Here is an 18,196-nt window from a genome sequence, read left to right on the forward strand (position 1 = left end):
CTCGTCACACCCCTCTTCTTTTAGGAAGAATTTTGATGAAACAGCAAAATTTGCGTCTTAACTATCGATTATACAGCTAAAAGCAATACAGTGTAATTATTAGGTAACAGCAAAGCATTACAAACTTAAACTTCGCATCTAGACAAACAATCTGCTATATCACTGTCAGTGCCTTTCACGTGTTTTACTTCCATGTCATACTCTTGCAAGATCAGACTCCAGTTAAGCAACCTTCTATTCTTATCCTTCATTTTACACAGAAACACGAATGGATTATGGTCCGTGTAAACCACATGTGGTTTCCGCGCAGGACATATGTAGACATCGAAGCATTGCAATGTTAACATGAGCGCTAGCAACTCTTTTTCAACAGTGGAGTTATTTTCCTGATGCACATTAAATTTATTTGAGAAATAAACTACGGGATGTTCAATTCCATCATCATGCTTTAACCATATAACAACTACAGCCTGATGGAAACAGGCCATCGCGGCCCTTCTAGACCGTGCCGAACACTGACTCTCACCTAGTCCCACCGACCTGCACTTTTGCAACAATACCGCCCCAGCAGCTTCACCACGAGCGTCTACCGCCATTGAAAATGGTTTATTGAAATCAGGTGCTTTGAGCACAGGGTGACAACACAGAATGGTTTTCAGGCGGTCAAATGCCTCTTGGCAGAGGTCATTCCACACAAATCTTTCACTCTTCCCTAGGAGTTTCGTTAGGGGGAGAGAAATGCAATATCTGCGTTGTTCTTACAAAACTTACGGTAATACCCAACCATTCCTAAAATCCTTCATAACGCTTTCTTTCCCGTCGGAACGGGAACCTCAGCAATAGTCTGAACCTTGGCCTGCACGCGTGCCAGTTGGCCCTGGCCTACTACATAGCCGAGATACGTGACAGTGGCGTGGGCATATTCACTTTTAGCACGGTTTGCAGTGAGTTTTCCCTTGGACAGCCGTTCAAACAGTTTCTCTACTGCTGAGATATGCTCCTCCCAGTTGTCATTCCATACAACTAAGTCATCAGTATAAGCCCCAGTATTCTCTAAAGCCTGAATCACTGAATTCCTCATCCTTTGGAACGTCCTTGGATCATGTTTCATCCCAAATAGTTATACATTGTACTCATACAATCCAGATGGTGTCACAAATGCAGATATTTCTTTAGCTCTTTCTGTTAAAGGAACACACCAGTAAACTTTCAACAGGTTGATTTTGTAAGGTATTTAACCCTCCCCACTCTGTCAATACAGTCATCCGTTCTTGGGATGGGATAAGCATCTGCCTTAGTTGCTGCATTTACTTTCCTATTATCACTACAGAATCTCATACCCCCATCCGACCTTGGGACAATCAGGCACGGTTACGCCCAGTCTGAAGTGGTTGGCCTAATTATGCCGGCTGTTAGCATGTATTCAATTTCTTGTTCAACCATTTTATTTTTGTCCCGGCTCATTCTGTAAGGGTGCTGCTTAATGGGTTCAACTTCATCTACAACTACGTCATGCACCGCAGGAAGGTCAGGGAATAAATCTTTATGCTTGCTAGTTAAACTCTTTAGTTGTTTTCGTTGTTTTGACTGCAAATGCTGAGTCTTTCCATCAAGATTTTTCAAAACATCAGAATTTCGGAGTCTTGAGAAAATTACAGGGAGCTCTGGTATCCCAGTACCAGACACCACAATCTCCTCCGTTGTCATAACAGTCCTCACAGGTGCAGGATCGGGGTCATGATAACGTTTGATCAGACTTATGTGGACGAGCTGGGTAGCCTTTCACCGGTCAGGAGTCCTAACATAATGTAAATAATCAATTTTCTTAATTATTTCATATGGTCCACTAAATCGCGCTTGAAGGGGGTTGGTAAGGAGAGGGAACAGCATCAGGACCCTTTCTCCAGCACGATATCTCTGCTCCCTCGCTCTTCTGTCTCATGTTTATCCCTGTTTCATGTTTATTTGAGAGTGCTGTAAATTCTTCTTCACAAGGTCACAAGCCTTGTTAAGTCTGTCTCTGAATTCCAAAACGTAACTAAGCACGCTCCTACTCGCATTCTGATCTGACCATTGCTCTCTGAATAGGGTCAAAGGTGACACAATCTGCTTAGCTCTCAATTCATTAACTATCCCCGGGAATGTTTTCGAAGTATAGTTACTTCAGATTGGATTTCTTTTGGTAGACATACCAGTGTGAAAAATTTGTTAAGTGCTTTTACCACAGTCTTGGCCTTGATGTTCCTGAGAGGCACCGCTTCATGGAACCTAGACATCGCACACATGATGGTTAACAAATACTCATAGCCATCTGCAGTTCTTGGCAATGGGCCAACATAATCCACTATGATCCTAGAAAAAGTTTCACCAAAAGCAGGTATTGATCTGAGTGGTGCCGCTGGCATCACCTGATTAGGTTTTCCTGCAACCTGACAGGTATGACAAGTCCTGCAATAGTTCACACCATCCTTCCTTAAATTTGGCCAGTCGAATTCCTTCATAATGCTGTATACTGTCTTTCTCACTCCAAAGTGTCCACCTAAAGGCATACTATGAGCCATTTTTAAAATCTCAGTCCTGTAAACTTTCGGGACCACAACTTGATGTTCAATGGCCCAGTCCTCACTTGCAGGCACAGTAGGTGATCTCCACTTCCTCAGTAACATTCCATCTTTAAGATAATATCCTACCGACTCTCTCTAAACCTCCTCTTCTGTGAGAGCTGTCTCCTTCAGCGCAGCAATTTCAGAATCTCGACTTTGTTCCGCTATAAATTCATCCCTGGACAAGGACAAACCTTTCTTTCCGTCCTTACTACCCACATCCTGATGCAACATGGAAGGCAGAAAAGTCTCTGACTAATTCTCATCAATTAAACCACTGTATTTGCTAACTGCGTCAGCAGCTTTTTTAGACATGATTCGGGTAACTGCGCATGTGCGGTTCACATCAGTATCTGTGCGTGGAATGTTGCAAAATTTCATGGACGTACATACACGTGTAAGTCACGTGAACCTTTTCCCCGCTCCCATTTTATCGCAGATCTGCCTTGTTTCTGAGGCTCCGCCCCCAGCTCTGATGACATAAATTACAGTCTTGACTTCCCTTCAGTCCTGTGTTGAAGCGGGTCGGCGGCGGCGGCGGATCGTCTGCAGGATCCAGATTAGGAGACGACCATCACCCCCAGAGTCGGGAATCCGGGGGAGGGTTCACTGTCTGGGCGTGAAAACAAGTTCTCATCGGTGAGTACTGAGGCTGGTCCCGAGTGTGGACGTCTGATGTAAGGTAATGCACCCAGTTAACTTCCCCGATCTGGCGGCCTCTCTGCGCTTGCTGGACAGAACCTGCCGGGGTCGGTCTTTGTTGTGGGACCTTCACAACATACCGACTGAGATGAGCCGTCGCTCAGCCCCCCTTGCCCTGGTCCTAGGAGCGCGATGGGGTGGTGATACCGAGACTGCACTCATCCATTGTGGTTTATCCCGGGAACGTTACCTTCGTCACCCAGCCCCGCAACGGGTCCAAACTTCACCTGGATCGATAGCCGGTGTCTACAATTGTTTTACATCATTCCAGGGTGCGGGAAGCGGCTGTTCCACCTGTTGTGTTCTTGCAGACAGAGAAGGTTAAACCGAGTAACCGCACCTTCGGGGCACTGCTCCATCTGTCTGAGTAGATCCATCTTTCACCCGTTCAGACAAGGCAGTGAGATCCAGATCTCTCACGGCCTATCGTTCTGGGTGGCCATCATTGTGTTTATTTTTCAATGAATCCATGCCACTGTTCCGACTTGCCGAAGCGCAGTCAATGTTTCCGGTTTTATTAGCCCATTAAATGCGACAAATAAGCCTTTTCCAGTTATCTGGCCTTCTCAGAAGTGTACAGTGTACATCGAGTTAGAATGTGAGATCAAGAGTCCAACTTATAACGCGGGGAACATTCAATGTGCTTACAACAGCAGCCTGGAAGGTTTCCTGGAGCCTGGTGCTATGTGTTTTCAATGTTACTTTAAATCTTCGACCCGGCTGAGAAGAGAGAATAGCGAGGTTTATGAGGATCTTTGATGCTGCCTGCTTTACTGATGCAATGGGAAGTGCAGTCACAGTCCAGGGAGGGGAGTCTGGTTTCTGTCATGTCCTCAGCTGTGCCCACAGTTTTCTGCAGTTCCTTGCAGTCAAGGGTAGAGCGGTAGCCTTATGAAGGCGTTATATATCCGGATGGGATACTTTCTGTGGCGCTTTGATAAGGATTGGGGAGGAGCAATGTGCCTAAGCCAAAGTTATTGTTGTTTGATCTAGGTTTGTCATTTTAGGATCTTTTTCTATCGTATTATTCAGTGCCCGTGTATTGCTGAATGACCACCAGTAACTGTCCTTGATCCCTCACCCACATGGTTCCATCTCCTCATTCACTCACATCTAGTGCAACCTCTCTCCAGCCCGTGTGTACTCGCCTCAATGATGTACAGTACATCAGTAAAGTTTCCTGTAGCATTTGACTTCATTGTGAAGTATTATCTTGCACTTTCTATCTCATTGAGATTTCCAGGAATCGTTCTTTGTTAGTTAGGACTACCAGAGGTTGAATTGAATGCAACACCTGGTAAGGTGAGAGTTACAAGCTACGATCCTAGGGTGTGGCAGGAAAGATTCTAGCATTTATAGATCAGTCGTTGGTAGGCAGGAGACAAGGAGTGGGAAAAAAAGCGAGCCATTACTGTTCGGTTGCCTGTGACTAGTGGGTTCCACAGGGGTCCGTGACGGGATCGATTCTTTTTACCTTATATGTCAATGATTTGGATGATGAAATTGATGGTTGTTGCAATGATTGCAGAGCTTATGAAGAGAGGTGAAGGGGCACATAATTTTTGGAGAAGGACTTAGGACAGTTTAGGAGGACGCGCAAATGTGACAAATGCAATAGAGTATCGGGAAGGGTTTGGTCACTTACTTCGTTTGAAGAAATGAAGTGGTTTACTTGCTTTTAAATGGAGAGAAAACACAAACAACTGAGCTGCAAAGGGACTTGGGAGATATTGCACAGGATTCCATAAAGGTTAATTTGCAGATTGGGTCAGTGGTGAGGAAGGCAAATGCAATGTTAACATTCATTTCAAGAGGACTAGAATATAAAAGCAAGAATGTAATGTTGAGATTTCATAAAGCACTGGTGAGGACTCACATGGAATGCTGTGAACAGCTCTGAACGGCTTATCTTTGATTGGATGTGCTGAGACAGGCGATGGTTCAAAGGAAGTTCACGAAAATGGTTCCAGGCTTCTGCGGCTTGTCAGATAAAGAGCGTCTGATGACTCTGGGTCAATTAATCACTGGAATTCAGAAGACTGAGGGGTGCCCTAATGGATCATATCAAATGGTGTAAAGCGTTGATAGAGCGGATGTGGAGAGGGTGCTTCCTCTGGTGGAAGAGTCTAAGACCAGAGGTCACAGCTTCAGTAAAGAGAGGCGCCCCTTTGGAACGGTGTTGAGCCGGAATCTCTTCAATCAGAGCGGTGAATCTGTGGATTTCCTTGCCGCAGGCAGCTGCGGAGGCCGTTTGTATGTAGATTTAAGGTGGAGGTATCGGGAGAAAGGCAGAAGTTTGGGGAAAGGCAGAATATTGGAGCCGAAGAAAAACGTCACGATAAAATGACGGAGCAGACTCAATGGCCCAAATGGCCCAATTCTGCTCCTATATCTATGGTCTTAAAGGGCGAAAGCAGCCATTACAGTTTTTAGTTTCACCGTTACAAAATGGCTGCAGCATTAATATTTGTCACAATGAAGCTCACAGCATGTGATGTTGTTTGTTATTTCTTTTTTAGGTTATTTTAGGTTCATTGGCTTAAAAATGTTTCTTGATTTTGTAGCTTTTTAAAACATTATCTTGGAATGATTTGTGTTTTCTGGGAAATGGACTACCGTAGAATGCTCAGTTAAGATTTATTCCCCTACAGCGCAGAAGCAGTCCTTTCAGCCCATCTAGTCCGTCACATTCTCTGCCTGGACTCATCCACCTGCACGCAAACCACAGCCTCAATACTTCTCTCAACGATGTACCCCACGCAAACTTCTCTTAGACACTGCAATTGAACCCGCATCTACCAGTTCCGCTGGGAGCTGCTTCCACATTCGCCCCTCCCTCTGAGTGAAATAGTTCCCACTCTGACTCCCCTTAAATATTTCACTTGTCACCCTAAATTCATGACCTTACCAAAACCAAGGGGCAAATACCTAAATGCATCCCAAAGAACCATAGAAAATTACAGCACAGAAACAGTCCTTTTGGCCCTACTTGGTTGTGCCGAACCATTTTTCTGCCTAGTCCCACTGACCTGCACCTGGGCCATACCCTTCCAAACCCCTCTCATCCATATACCTGTACAAGTTTCTCTTAAATGTCAAAAGTGAGCCCGCATTCACCACTTCATCTGGCAGTTCATTCCACATTCCCACTCCTCTCTGCGTGATCCCTTTAAACTTTTCCCCCTTCACCCTTAACCCATGACCTTGGGTTTTTTTTTCTCCCCTGGCCTCAATGGAAAAAGCCTGTTTGCATTCATTCTATCTATACCGTTCATAATTTCATACACCTCTATCAAATCATCCCTCATTCTCCTACGCTCCAAGGAATAAAGTCCTAACCTATTCAACCTTTCTCTATAACTCAGTTTCTCAGGTCCTGGCAACATCCTTGTAAACCGTCTCTGCACTGTTACAAACTTATTAATATCCTTCCTGTAATTAGGTGACCAAAACTGCATGCAATACTCCAAATTCGGTCTCACGAATGTCTTATACAACCTCACCACTACATTCCATCTCTTTTACTCTGTACTTTGATTTATAAAGGCCAATGTAACAAAAGCTGTCTTTACAACCCTATCTACTTGTGACACCACTTTTAGGGAATTATGTATATGTACTCCCAGATTCCTCTATTTTTCTGCACTCCTCAGTGTCCTACCATTTACCTTGTATGTTCTACCTTGGTTTGACCTTCTGAAGTGCAACACCTTACACCTGTCCGCATTAAACTCCAGCAACCATTTTTCTACCCATTCCTCCTTCAACCTATATTCACCCTATATCCAGCCTGTATCCCACCACCTCAATGATATATATCAACCACTTTGTTCAACCTCTGTCCAGCCTGTATCCCATCACCTCAATGATATATATCAACCATCTTGTTCAACCTCTGTCCAGCCTGTGTCCCCCACCTTGAGGATATATATCGACAAGCCTGTTCAAACTCTGCCCAACTTGTATCCAATCCCTCAGTGCTATATAACAACAATCCTGTTCACCCTCTGTCCAGTCGTATCCCATGAACTCGATGATATATATATGCAATATTTATTCTAACATTGTTTTCGCTGTGAATTACTTTCTTCTTCCTTTTCCCTCACGGAGTCTTCCAAGAATTTTTTGTTTTGTTTTGTTTCTTTTTTTCTCTCTAGAAACAGCAGAAGGTTAATTGCATGCAGCTCGAAGCAGGGCTAAATTAGCCATTACAATTTTTGTCTCACAGTTATAAATTGGCTGTAGAGTTGATCCTTGTCACAATGAAACTCACAGCTGTGATTTGAGTTTGATATTTCCCTTTTCATTTATTTTCAGTTCTTCAACTTTTTAGTTTTTTTTTTCATTTGTGGCTTCTTAAGACATTACCCTGAAATGTTTTAATTCTTCTGGGAAATGGACTTGCATGGAACACTCAGTTTAGATTCATTCTCCTATAGCACAGAAGCAGGCCTTTCAGCCCATCTAATCCGTGCCATTCCTTGATTGGCCCCATCCACCTGCACCTAGAATATTCTCTTCCATAACTCTTTCATCCAGGTACTGTACATATAAACAACTGCTCTTAAATGCTGCAATTCAACCTGCAGCTACCACCTCTGCTGAGAGATGGTTCAATACACCCCTCGGTTAATCGGAGGAGTGCATGATATTAAAAAGTGTAGGAACCCCAGCTGGGATCTGCGCTGACTTTCCGATGCACCAGTTACTCAAGTTCAAATCTGTTCATCTTACCCCTGCCATCATTTCCTTAAATACCAGCAACATCCGTGTAATTTTCCCTGGATTCTTTCACGATTATTCAGATCTTGCCTTCAAGTAGCTGATGAGCAGTCCACACAATTCTGCAAATCTAGATTCACAGTGTCTTCTACAACTTTATCGTTAACATCCCAATTCCCCTGACCATGCCCTAATTTATTAAGACTAATATTCCCGGAGCTCTCTTTAAAATGCCATCGAACTCTAGTCCCACTTTCAGGGGATTCTGGATCAGTATTCCCATGTCAATTTATTTTGTCACACAGTGCAGACCTTTCCCATTCACTGTGTAAGTCATGTCCTGGTCTCCCCTGTCAAACTGCAGCAGCCCACCATTGTCCGCATTAAATGCCCTCTTCTAGATTTAGCCCAACTTTCCAGCTGGTAGAGAACACTGAGCAACTTCGGTAGCGTTTCTCACTGTCTCCTACATCCCCATCTCAGTATAATCCATGGATTTGCCGGTCCAGCTTGGTACATTCCCTCTTTCATCTAAATCATTAATATTAATACCAAGGAGCCCGTCCCTTTCCCTGCAGCACCCCGCAGGTCACATGTCTCTATTCAGCCGAGATGTACAATAATCTGCAAGCATTCTCTGGCTTCTACCCGTGATTCATCCTGAATTCTACGCACCTTACCGTTTTGGACCAGCCTGCCATGCAGAATGTTATCAAACACCTTGTTAACGTCAATATAGGCAAAGACCCCCACATTCACTTCATCAAGCTTCTTGATAATTTCCTCAAAAACGCTTATAATCAGATTAGATAGGGCCTGCCAGGTTGACTATCCCTTTCTATCGAAATCTTACATATATCATTCCTTGTGATCCCTTCCAATAACTTACCCAGGCCTGATGTCAGTTTCCCTTCTTATGTACCGAACCTTCCCAACACAAATGAGAACATTATGTCTCTCCTCTGTTCGGCTGGCACATCGTCTGTAGTTATGATCATTTTATATGTCTCTGGTAGCATTCGTGCAGTTTCAACACTAGAGTCCCAAATGCTTCCAGGGAATATGTTGTCAAGTCCTGAGATTTATCCATCCCAATTCAGCTCAACAGAGCAAGCACCTGTTCTGTAAACTGGATACAATCCAACACCTGGCAAACGTTTCCTCATTTCTATCATCTCTATAGCTGCCTCCCTAGTATATGCACACCCAAGGAAATCATTGAAGATCTCCCCCATTTCTTTTGGCTCCATGCGTACATGAGCAGGCTGATCTTCAGAAGTTCGTTTGTCCAGTTAATGGGGCTGTAAGGAAACAACAGGTTTTCTCAAATAAATATACTGCCACCAAATAGTTTGTTACTCGTGGAAATGTGCTCATTACAGTAGTTATTTATAATAATGATTTCTGGAATGAAAAGCTTAATGTATGTGAAGCATTTACTGTCACTGGGCCTGTTCTCAAAGGGATGATGGGGCACGCTAGCAGGGGGAAATTCATTGAAACATAGCAAATATTGGTGACTCCATAGAGTGGACGGATAAAGATATTTTCATCAGGAGAGGTGTCTTGGAACAGAGAACAAAACCTCGCGAACCACTGAGTTGTATCTACAAATCTTCTCCTCCATAATTCTATCCAGTAGCAGGGTCAGAAACTGGCCTGTATAGTCAACTGTACTTCTACATTTTTCGAAGCTACAACTAATTGTTTAAAAATTTTTAGTCGCTTAACTAAGCAAAGAAGGAAACTTCATGAATATCACCACAACGCAGTGTCATGTAGTTTGTAAATAACAGATAACCGACTTTTAAAGCAGACTGATCATATTTAATGACCAGCTTCAGCACTGCTGAAAGTGCTGTGGAGAAGGAGATGACAGCAGATCTACTGGTATATCAGTTTGAACATTAAAACTTTGCTGAGTGTTCAGTATTCATTGTGGTCATAAAGAAACTCACAGCATGTGAGTTTGAGACTGTTACTTCCTTTTTCATTTACTTCTGGTGGGCCTCTTCCTCAGTTACCAGGGTAACAGCCCACCAGAACTTCAAGGAGGGTTGAAAGTTTTATCGCACTGTAATCACTGTGGATACACAGTAGCCTCAGAAACAGGTGTGGATTCCAGGATGCTTTGAGCATTTACTGTATGGAATATATGATGCCTGTGTTGGAATGAAGAGATGAGTAATGAATGTTGGGATTGCATTTATGGAAATCCTTTCAGGCTGTCACGAACATCTTGCAATCAGTCAATATTTGTGTATCGGTAGAAAAGGCATATCTTCTCCCTCCACTCAACAATAAAATAATCAAGAAGTGGTTTTCAGTTTACCTGCGGAGACTAGCTGAAATATATCCGTGTCCGCGCTGTGACCCAAGGCCCAGGATCCAACCCCGATTCCCGTCCAGACAAAGCTGCCACTGGTTACTGAGATTTATCCATCACAATTCAGCTCAACAGAGCAAGCACCTGTTCTGTAAACTGGATGCAATCCAACACCTGGCGAACGTTTCCTCATTTCTATCATCTCTATAGCTGTCTCCCGAATACATGCACGCCCAGATAAATCATTGAAGATCCCCCCCATTTCTTTTGGCTCCATGCGTACATGAGCAGGCTGATCTTCAGAAGTTCGTTTGTCCAGTTAATGGGGCTGCAAGGAAACAACAGGTTTTCTCAAATAAATATACTGCCACCAAATAGTTTGTTACTCATGGAAATGTGCTCATTACAGTAGTTGTTTATAATAATGATTTCTGGAATGAAAAGCCTAATGTATGTGAAGCATTTACTGTCCCTGGGCCTGTTCTCAAAGGGATGATGGGGCACGCAAGGAGGGGGAAATTCACTGAAACGTAGCAAATACTGATGACTCCATAGAGTGGACGGAAGAAGAAGTTTCACAGGAGAGATTTTGCAACCACAACATCACTGAGTGTAATCAATCTTTTCCTCCATAATTCTACAAGATCGTTTCCTCCATAATTCTATCCAGCAGTGGGGTCAGAATTCCTTACGTCAACTCTTCGTAAGCTACAAAAATTTGTTAGAATTTTTAATCGCTTAACTAAGCAAAAAAGGAAACTTCATGAATATCACCACATGTTGTGTGATATATTTTGCAAATAACAGATAACCGACTTTTGAAGCAGACTGACCGTATTTAATGTCCAGCTTCAACACTGCTGAAAGTGCTGTGCAGAAGGAGCTGACAGCAGTTTTACTGGTATTTCAGTTTCAACATTAAAACATTGCTGAGTGTTCAGTTTTTATTGTGGTCATAAAGAAACTCACAGCATGTGAGGTTGCTTCCTTTTTCCTTTACTTGTGCTGGGCCTCTTCCTCAGTCACCAGGGTAACAGAGCACCAGAACTTCAAGAAGGGAAGATTTTATCCAACTGTAGTCACTGTGGAGACAGAGTGGCCTTAGGTACCAGTGTGGGTTCCAGGATGCTTTGAGCATTTACTGTATGGAAATAAGGCGGCTAACTAACCTGGTCGAGGTCTCACTCAACAATAAAATAATCACCAAATATGCTCAGTTTAGATTAGCTGAAATGTATCCGCGTCCGCGTTGTGACCCAAGGCCTGGAATTCAACCCAGATCCCCGTCCAGACAAAGCTTCCTCTATGTTACTATTCCGTCATGGGTTGGTTCAGGCGTGTTAGATTTGAACTGGGAATAGCTGAGACACTGCAGCACGTTACTGGTCAGTAAAAAATCCTGGGCCATGGGTTATAAGGCTAGGATGGGGAGACCAGGAATATAGTATTTGCAGTGTTTGGGCTTCGCCCGACCCCATTGCTTCAACAGATGGGACTGGCCTTTCCTCCTTCTGGAGGTCGTTTGGAATCAGTGAAGAAAATGATCTGTCTTTCCTCTCACAGTGAGAGGCTGTGAGTTAATGGGCTGCTCCGTGTTTACCACTGAACATGGTCGGGGGTTTAGTGTTCAATCCGTGTTTGGAAAGTCCCTCTCACTGTTCCCTGTCTCTCAGTTAGTGGCAGTCAAATAGAAACTCCAGAAGGAGAAGCTGAAGACAGGCGTATCGATATTACAGAGGTACCAGCATTACAGTGGTGAACAGGGAATTACAGAGGCAGGAGAGGGGAATTGGCCAAAATTGATTGGAAACGATGGGACGGCAGCAGAGCAGCAATTTGTGGGAAGTAGTTCGATTGGTAAAGTTGTAAAAACAAACAGAAGACAACAAAAAGTCATAAGAAAGGTAAAGGTGAAATACTACAGAAAACGAGCCAATAATATTAAAGATGTTGCTAAACATTTCTTCAGATATATGAAGTGTAAAAGAGAGGCTCGACTGGATATCAGAAAGCTGGAAAACGACACTGGGGAGGTAGTAAAGGGGGTGGGGCAGTAATGGCGGCCGAACTGAAGATACATTTTACACCAGTCTTCATAGAGGAAGACACTAGCAGTGTATTGGAAGTTCCGGGTGTCAGGGGGCATGAAGTGTGTGAAGTTAGCACATTTCGAGAGAGAGATTTCTTGGGAAACTGAAAGGTCTGAAGTTAGATATGTCACCTGGGCTAGATGGCATGTACCCCAGAGTTCTAAAAGCGGTGGCTGAATTGATCGTGAGACATTAATAATGTTCTTTCAAGAATCACTCGCTTCTGTAATGGTTCCGGAAGTCTTAAAAATTGCAAATGTCACTTCATCCTTCAAGAAGGGAATGGGGCAGAAGGGAGCCCATATGTCAGTTTGTTTGACCTCAATATTTAGGACGATATAGAAGTTGATTATTAAGGATGTGGTCTCAGGGTACTTTGAGATCCGTCAGAAAATAGGACGTAGCCTTGCCTGATAAATCTAATGGGGCATTATTTGAAGATATAACAAGCATGATAGACAAAGGAGAATCTGTTGATGCTGTACATTTGGATTTTCAGAAGGTCTTTGTTACGCTGCCACACATAAGGTTGCTTAACAAGCTATGAGATCATGGCGTTACCAGACAGATGCTGAAATGGATAAAGCAGTGTTTGATTGGAAACCACTCCCAGTGACTCGTGATACTCCACAGGAGTCGGCTTTGGGACCGATTTTCTTAAGTCATATGTTAATGATTCGGAGAATGTTATTAATGACTTTGTTGCAATGTTTGCAGGTGGTATGAAGATTGTTCGAGGAGCATGTGGTTTTGAGGATTTAGAAAGGCTACAGAAGGACATAGAATAATTAGGAAACTGGGCAATGAAATGGAATACAGTGTCGAGAAGTGTATGGTCATGCACTTTGGCAGACAAAATGGAAGTGTTAATTTTTTTCTAGATAGAAAAGAAAACTGAGGTGCAAAGGCACTTGGGGATCCTTGTGCAGGATTCTCTTAAGTTTAATTTGCAGGTTAAGTCTGTGGTGGGGAAGTCAAATGCGATGTTAGCATTCATCTCAAGAGGAATAGAATATAAAAGCAGGCATGTAATGTTGAAACTTCATAAAGCACCGCTGAGGCCGCACTTGGAGTGTTTTGAGCAGGTTTGGGCCTCTCAACTTCGAAAGGAATGTGTTTTACCTGTATAGGATTCAAAGGTTGTTCACGGAAGTGATTCAATGATTGAATGGTTTGTCATATGACCCGCGTTTGATGCCTCTGGGCCAGTATTCACTAGAATTCAGAAGCATGAGGGGTGACCTTTTTGAAGCCTGACGAATGGTGAAAATAACTTTGATAGAGATGCTATGGAGATGATGGTTCCTCTGGTGGGATAGTCTACAAGCAGATGACCGTACCTCAGAATAGAGGGGCGCCCTATTAGAACGGGGTGAGTAGCAATTTTTTTTGCCATAGAATGTTGAATCTGTGGAAGTTTATCTTTTGCCACAGACAGCTGTGGTGGCCAAATCTTTGTGTATATTTAAGACAGAGGTTGATAGATTCCTGATTGGTCAGAGCATGAAAGGATATGGTGAAAAGGCAGGAGACTGGGAATGAGAGGAAACTTGGATCAGTCATGATGAAATTGTGGAGTAGACTTGGTGGGCCAAATGGCCCTAATTCTGCTCCTATATCGTATGGTCGAGTGGAGATAGAACATAACATAGAAAAGTACATCATAGGAACACGCTCTTTGGGATCAAACCTGGAATCATTTTCCTGAACCGCCTTTTAATCCTCTCCATTGCTAACGCATCTTTTCTTATGTTAATGGCCCAAACGTGCTAAGAATGCTCTAAGTGTTGCCTCATCAGGACTTAATAAATGCTCAACAGTACATCCTTTCTTTTATATTGCAGTCCTCTTGAAATGAATCCATAGATCGCATTTGCCTTCTTCACCATCGATTTACCCTGAACACTAACCTGCAGGAAAACTACACAAGCACTCCCAAGTCTCTTTGCACACTTTTTAAATGATTTTTGGCCCAGTTTGTCCATTATCTCCACACAATTAAAATGGGAAATCTGTTTATTATTCCCCTGTAACGAAGTGCAATGAAAATCCCGTAGAGCATACCATCCATACCGATCAATAGAACAGAACAGAATATTGAAGTGATATCAGATAAAAAAAAATTAACAGAGAGTAGCAATGCATTATTGTTTCACAGAAATAGCAGGGCAAGTAAAGAAATGGTGCAACGTCATAGCAAGTTATATTGTTAGGTTAAAGTCCACCTTATTTTGCTGGGGACCGTTTATTTTTCTTATAACAGCAGAATGGAATCTGTCCTTAAGCCTGTTTGTAGTGTTTTTCATTTCCTTTCTATATTCTACCCAAGTAGGATTCCAGACTGTCCAGCGTTGTAAGGTAATTCTGTGCCTGCTTTACCGATCACACAGGAAGTACAGGCACAGTCCATGGTGGGCAGACAGGTTTCCGTGATGTCCTCAGCTGTCCACAGCTCTCTGCAGTTCCTTGCAGTCATGAGCAAAGCAGTAGCCGTACGAACGTGTGCAGTACCCTGATGGGACACTCTCCATGGTAGATTGATGAAATTTAGTGAGGGACAGAGGTCACAATTCAAAGTTCCTGTTGTTTGTTCCATCTTTATCATTTTAGAATCGTTTCATTCAATATTAATTTAGTATTTGCGTATTGCTGGAGGACAATCTGTGATTGTCATTGATCCTTTCTCCCACGTAGTTCCATCAGTTTACTCCATGACGATTTTGTTCAATATCTTTCCAGTCTGTATCCCACCAACTCATTGATATATATATATCAACCATCTTGTTCAACCTCTCTCCAATCCGCATCCCTCCACCTCAAGGAGAAAGATGAACCATCTTCTTCAACCTCTGTCCAGTCTGTATCCCACCACCTCAATGATATATATCAACCATCTTGTTCAACCTCTGTCCAGCCTGTATTCCACCACCTCAATGATATATATCAACCATCTTGTTCAACCTCTGTCCAGCCTGTATTCCACCACCTCAATGATATATATCAGCCATCTTGTTCAACCTCTGTCCAGCCTGTATCCCAGCAACTCAATGATATATATCAACCTCTTTGTTCAGACTCTGTCCAGTCTATATCCCACCACGTCATTGATATATATCAACCATCTTGTTCAACCTCTGTCCAGCCTGAATCCCACCACCTCAATGATATATATCAACCATCTGGTACAATCTCTGTCCAGCCTGTATGCCACCAACTCAGTTGTTATTTCCCGTTTCGTTTATATCCGTTTCCTTATATCTGGAGTGTGCCTTGCATTTGTAGCTTTTTAATACAGCTAACTGTGGGGTAAATCTTAAGCATTTGTGGATCTGTATTCCGATGTAAGTTCATTTTGTCAAATACCACAGAACCTTGCCATTACCTGTGCAAGTCAAACCCCGGTTTATCTTGCCAAATTGTAAGAGATTGTTGGTGTTTGCACTAAATTCCCTCTGCAGTTAGTAACCTGACTTTCAGCTTGTCCAGATCACAATGCACCTTTGGTAGCCTTTCTCACTGCCTGCTACGTCCCATCTCGGTATAATCCACAAATTTGCTGATCTAGTTTGCCACATTTTCATCTGTTATCTCAATCATTAACGTTAGTACCAAGCACCCAGTCACTTTCCCTGAGGCACCTCGTGAGTCTCATGCCTCCATTCAGAGAGGCAACCATCTGCCAGCACTCTACGGGTTCTCCACTTGCTTCCTCCTGAATCTTATTTACCTTTCCCTTTTGGACCAGCCTCCTATGCAGAATAATTTGATTAGACATGAACTCCCAGTCTGACTATCCCTCATCAAGCCCAGTATTTCGAAAACTATGAATTCCATTTCTTAAAATACCTTCCAAGGACATACCCAAGACTGACGTCAGGATCACGTGCCTATAGTATCCCTTCTTATTTTTCTAGTCTTTCTAACACAAATGAGCAAAACCAGCTATCTTCCCACCCTCTGGCATATCATTTATAGCCCTGTGCATTTCATATGTATCTAACAGTGTTCAGCAGTTTGTGCACTGGCCTTCCACAGTGTCCGAGGGAACACCTTTTCAGGCCCGGGGTATTTGTCCATTCTAATTCACCAAGCACCTGTTCTGTAATCTGCATACAATCTAAAACAAGACGAACTTTTCCGGATTTCTATAGTCACTGTATCTGTCTCCCAGGTAAATGCAGGCAAACAAAAATTATTGAAGATCTACCCCATCCTTTTCAGTGCCTTGACTAGATAGCACGCTGATCATTTTTGACAGTTAATTGGGCAGTACGAAGTAGTACATGTGTCTCAATAAATTATTCCGCCACCAAATTGTCTGTATCCGAGGGAATGTGCTCATTACTGTTGTTGTTTACAAAGTTCACAAGAGTGATTCTGGAATGAAAAGTTTTACGTATGAGGAGCATTTGGTGTTTCTGGGCCTGATCTCAATGGAGGAGTGGTGACTCTGGGAACAGGAACCTCAATGAAATCCTGAGGTCTGGATAGAGTGCATAGGGACAAGATGTATTCAACAGTAGGAGAGTCTAGTAACTGAGGTTACAAGCTCAATCTATTCAATTGTATCTGGGAACCTGCTCTTCCATCATTCTGTCCAGTAACAGGATCTGAATTGAACATGAATCAATGCCTGGGGTTGATCATAGATATAAGCTATTGGCAGCCACAAGAACATGATGGAATTTTAACCACTCAATTGAACAAAGAAGTAAACTTTATGTTTATCACCACAATGTATTGTGTGATATATTTTTAAGTATCCCATAGTTGCCATTTGAAGCAGATAGGCCTCATCCAACAACGTGTTTTTTTTTTTTTGGACCAGCTTCTGCACTGCTGGAAGTTCTGTAGAGATGGAAGTCACAACAAATTTATTGGATTGACCTCGGGACAGGGTTAACACAGCAACTGGAATTTTAGCTTCCCATTACAAAACGGCTGAGAGCTCAGTATTCATCTTTATCATGATGAAACTCAGAGCATGTGAGGTTCCTTATTTCCTATTTTCAGTTAGTTCTGCTGAGCCACTTCCTCCATCACCAGGGTAACAGCCCACCAGAGCTGCAGAGTGTTGAACATATTTATCACTCTCTGGCCACCGCCCCTCAGTGGCCTCAGGAGCCGGTGTGGATGCCAGGATGCCTTGAGCATTTACTATATGGAATATATGATGTTTATGTTGGAATAAAGAGATAACGAATGAATGTATGTATTTATTTATGCAAATTTCTTCAGGATGCCACAAACATCTTGCAGTTAGCCAATATCTGTGCATTAAAAAGACAAAAACCTGTACTGGGTTTCCAGTGATTTATTTTCAATTTTATATTAAAAGCATTTTCTTGTAGTTTCACTGTGGGAGAAGTGGCGGCGAATTGCACTGATCCAGGTCCCGTTCCTCAATACGATAATAAACAGAAGCGCTCAAATTACCTGCTGAAGACAAGTTAAAATATATACCCATCCACTGGCGACCAATGGCCCGGGTTCCCCGCCCAGTTAAAGAGTCATCAAGTTCTCGTTCTATTATGGGATGGAGCGGAGTGTTAATTTTAGAACTGGGATTAGACCAGACACTGCTGAATATTACCAACAGGAATGAATCCTGGGAGTGTTGCTGCTTGGGCTATAATCCTGGGATGGGACTCCAGGATTACGGAACTGGCAGTCTTCTCCTTAGAGATATTACAACTAAACATATCTTTACCATTCTCCCTCGCACCCCGCCTTCTTCTTTCAACAGGGTTCAC

General features: G+C 42.9%; 1 protein-coding gene across 1 annotated transcript in view; it reads left to right on the plus strand.

Annotated features, from left to right (window-relative positions):
* The window catches only part of LOC140721754 (NACHT, LRR and PYD domains-containing protein 3-like), a 54,318-nt gene that overhangs the window by 1,670 nt on the left and 34,452 nt on the right, over positions 1-18,196 (plus strand). The window contains exons 2-3 of the mRNA XM_073036552.1: positions 1,473-1,527; positions 3,112-3,242. Coding sequence (XP_072892653.1) covers positions 1,473-1,527; positions 3,112-3,242 — 186 coding nt within the window. The remainder of the gene's footprint in view (positions 1-1,472; positions 1,528-3,111; positions 3,243-18,196) is intronic.

Source organism: Hemitrygon akajei, unplaced genomic scaffold (assembly GCF_048418815.1).
Source record: "Hemitrygon akajei unplaced genomic scaffold, sHemAka1.3 Scf000061, whole genome shotgun sequence".
In the NCBI taxonomy this organism is placed as follows: Eukaryota; Metazoa; Chordata; class Chondrichthyes; order Myliobatiformes; family Dasyatidae; genus Hemitrygon; species Hemitrygon akajei.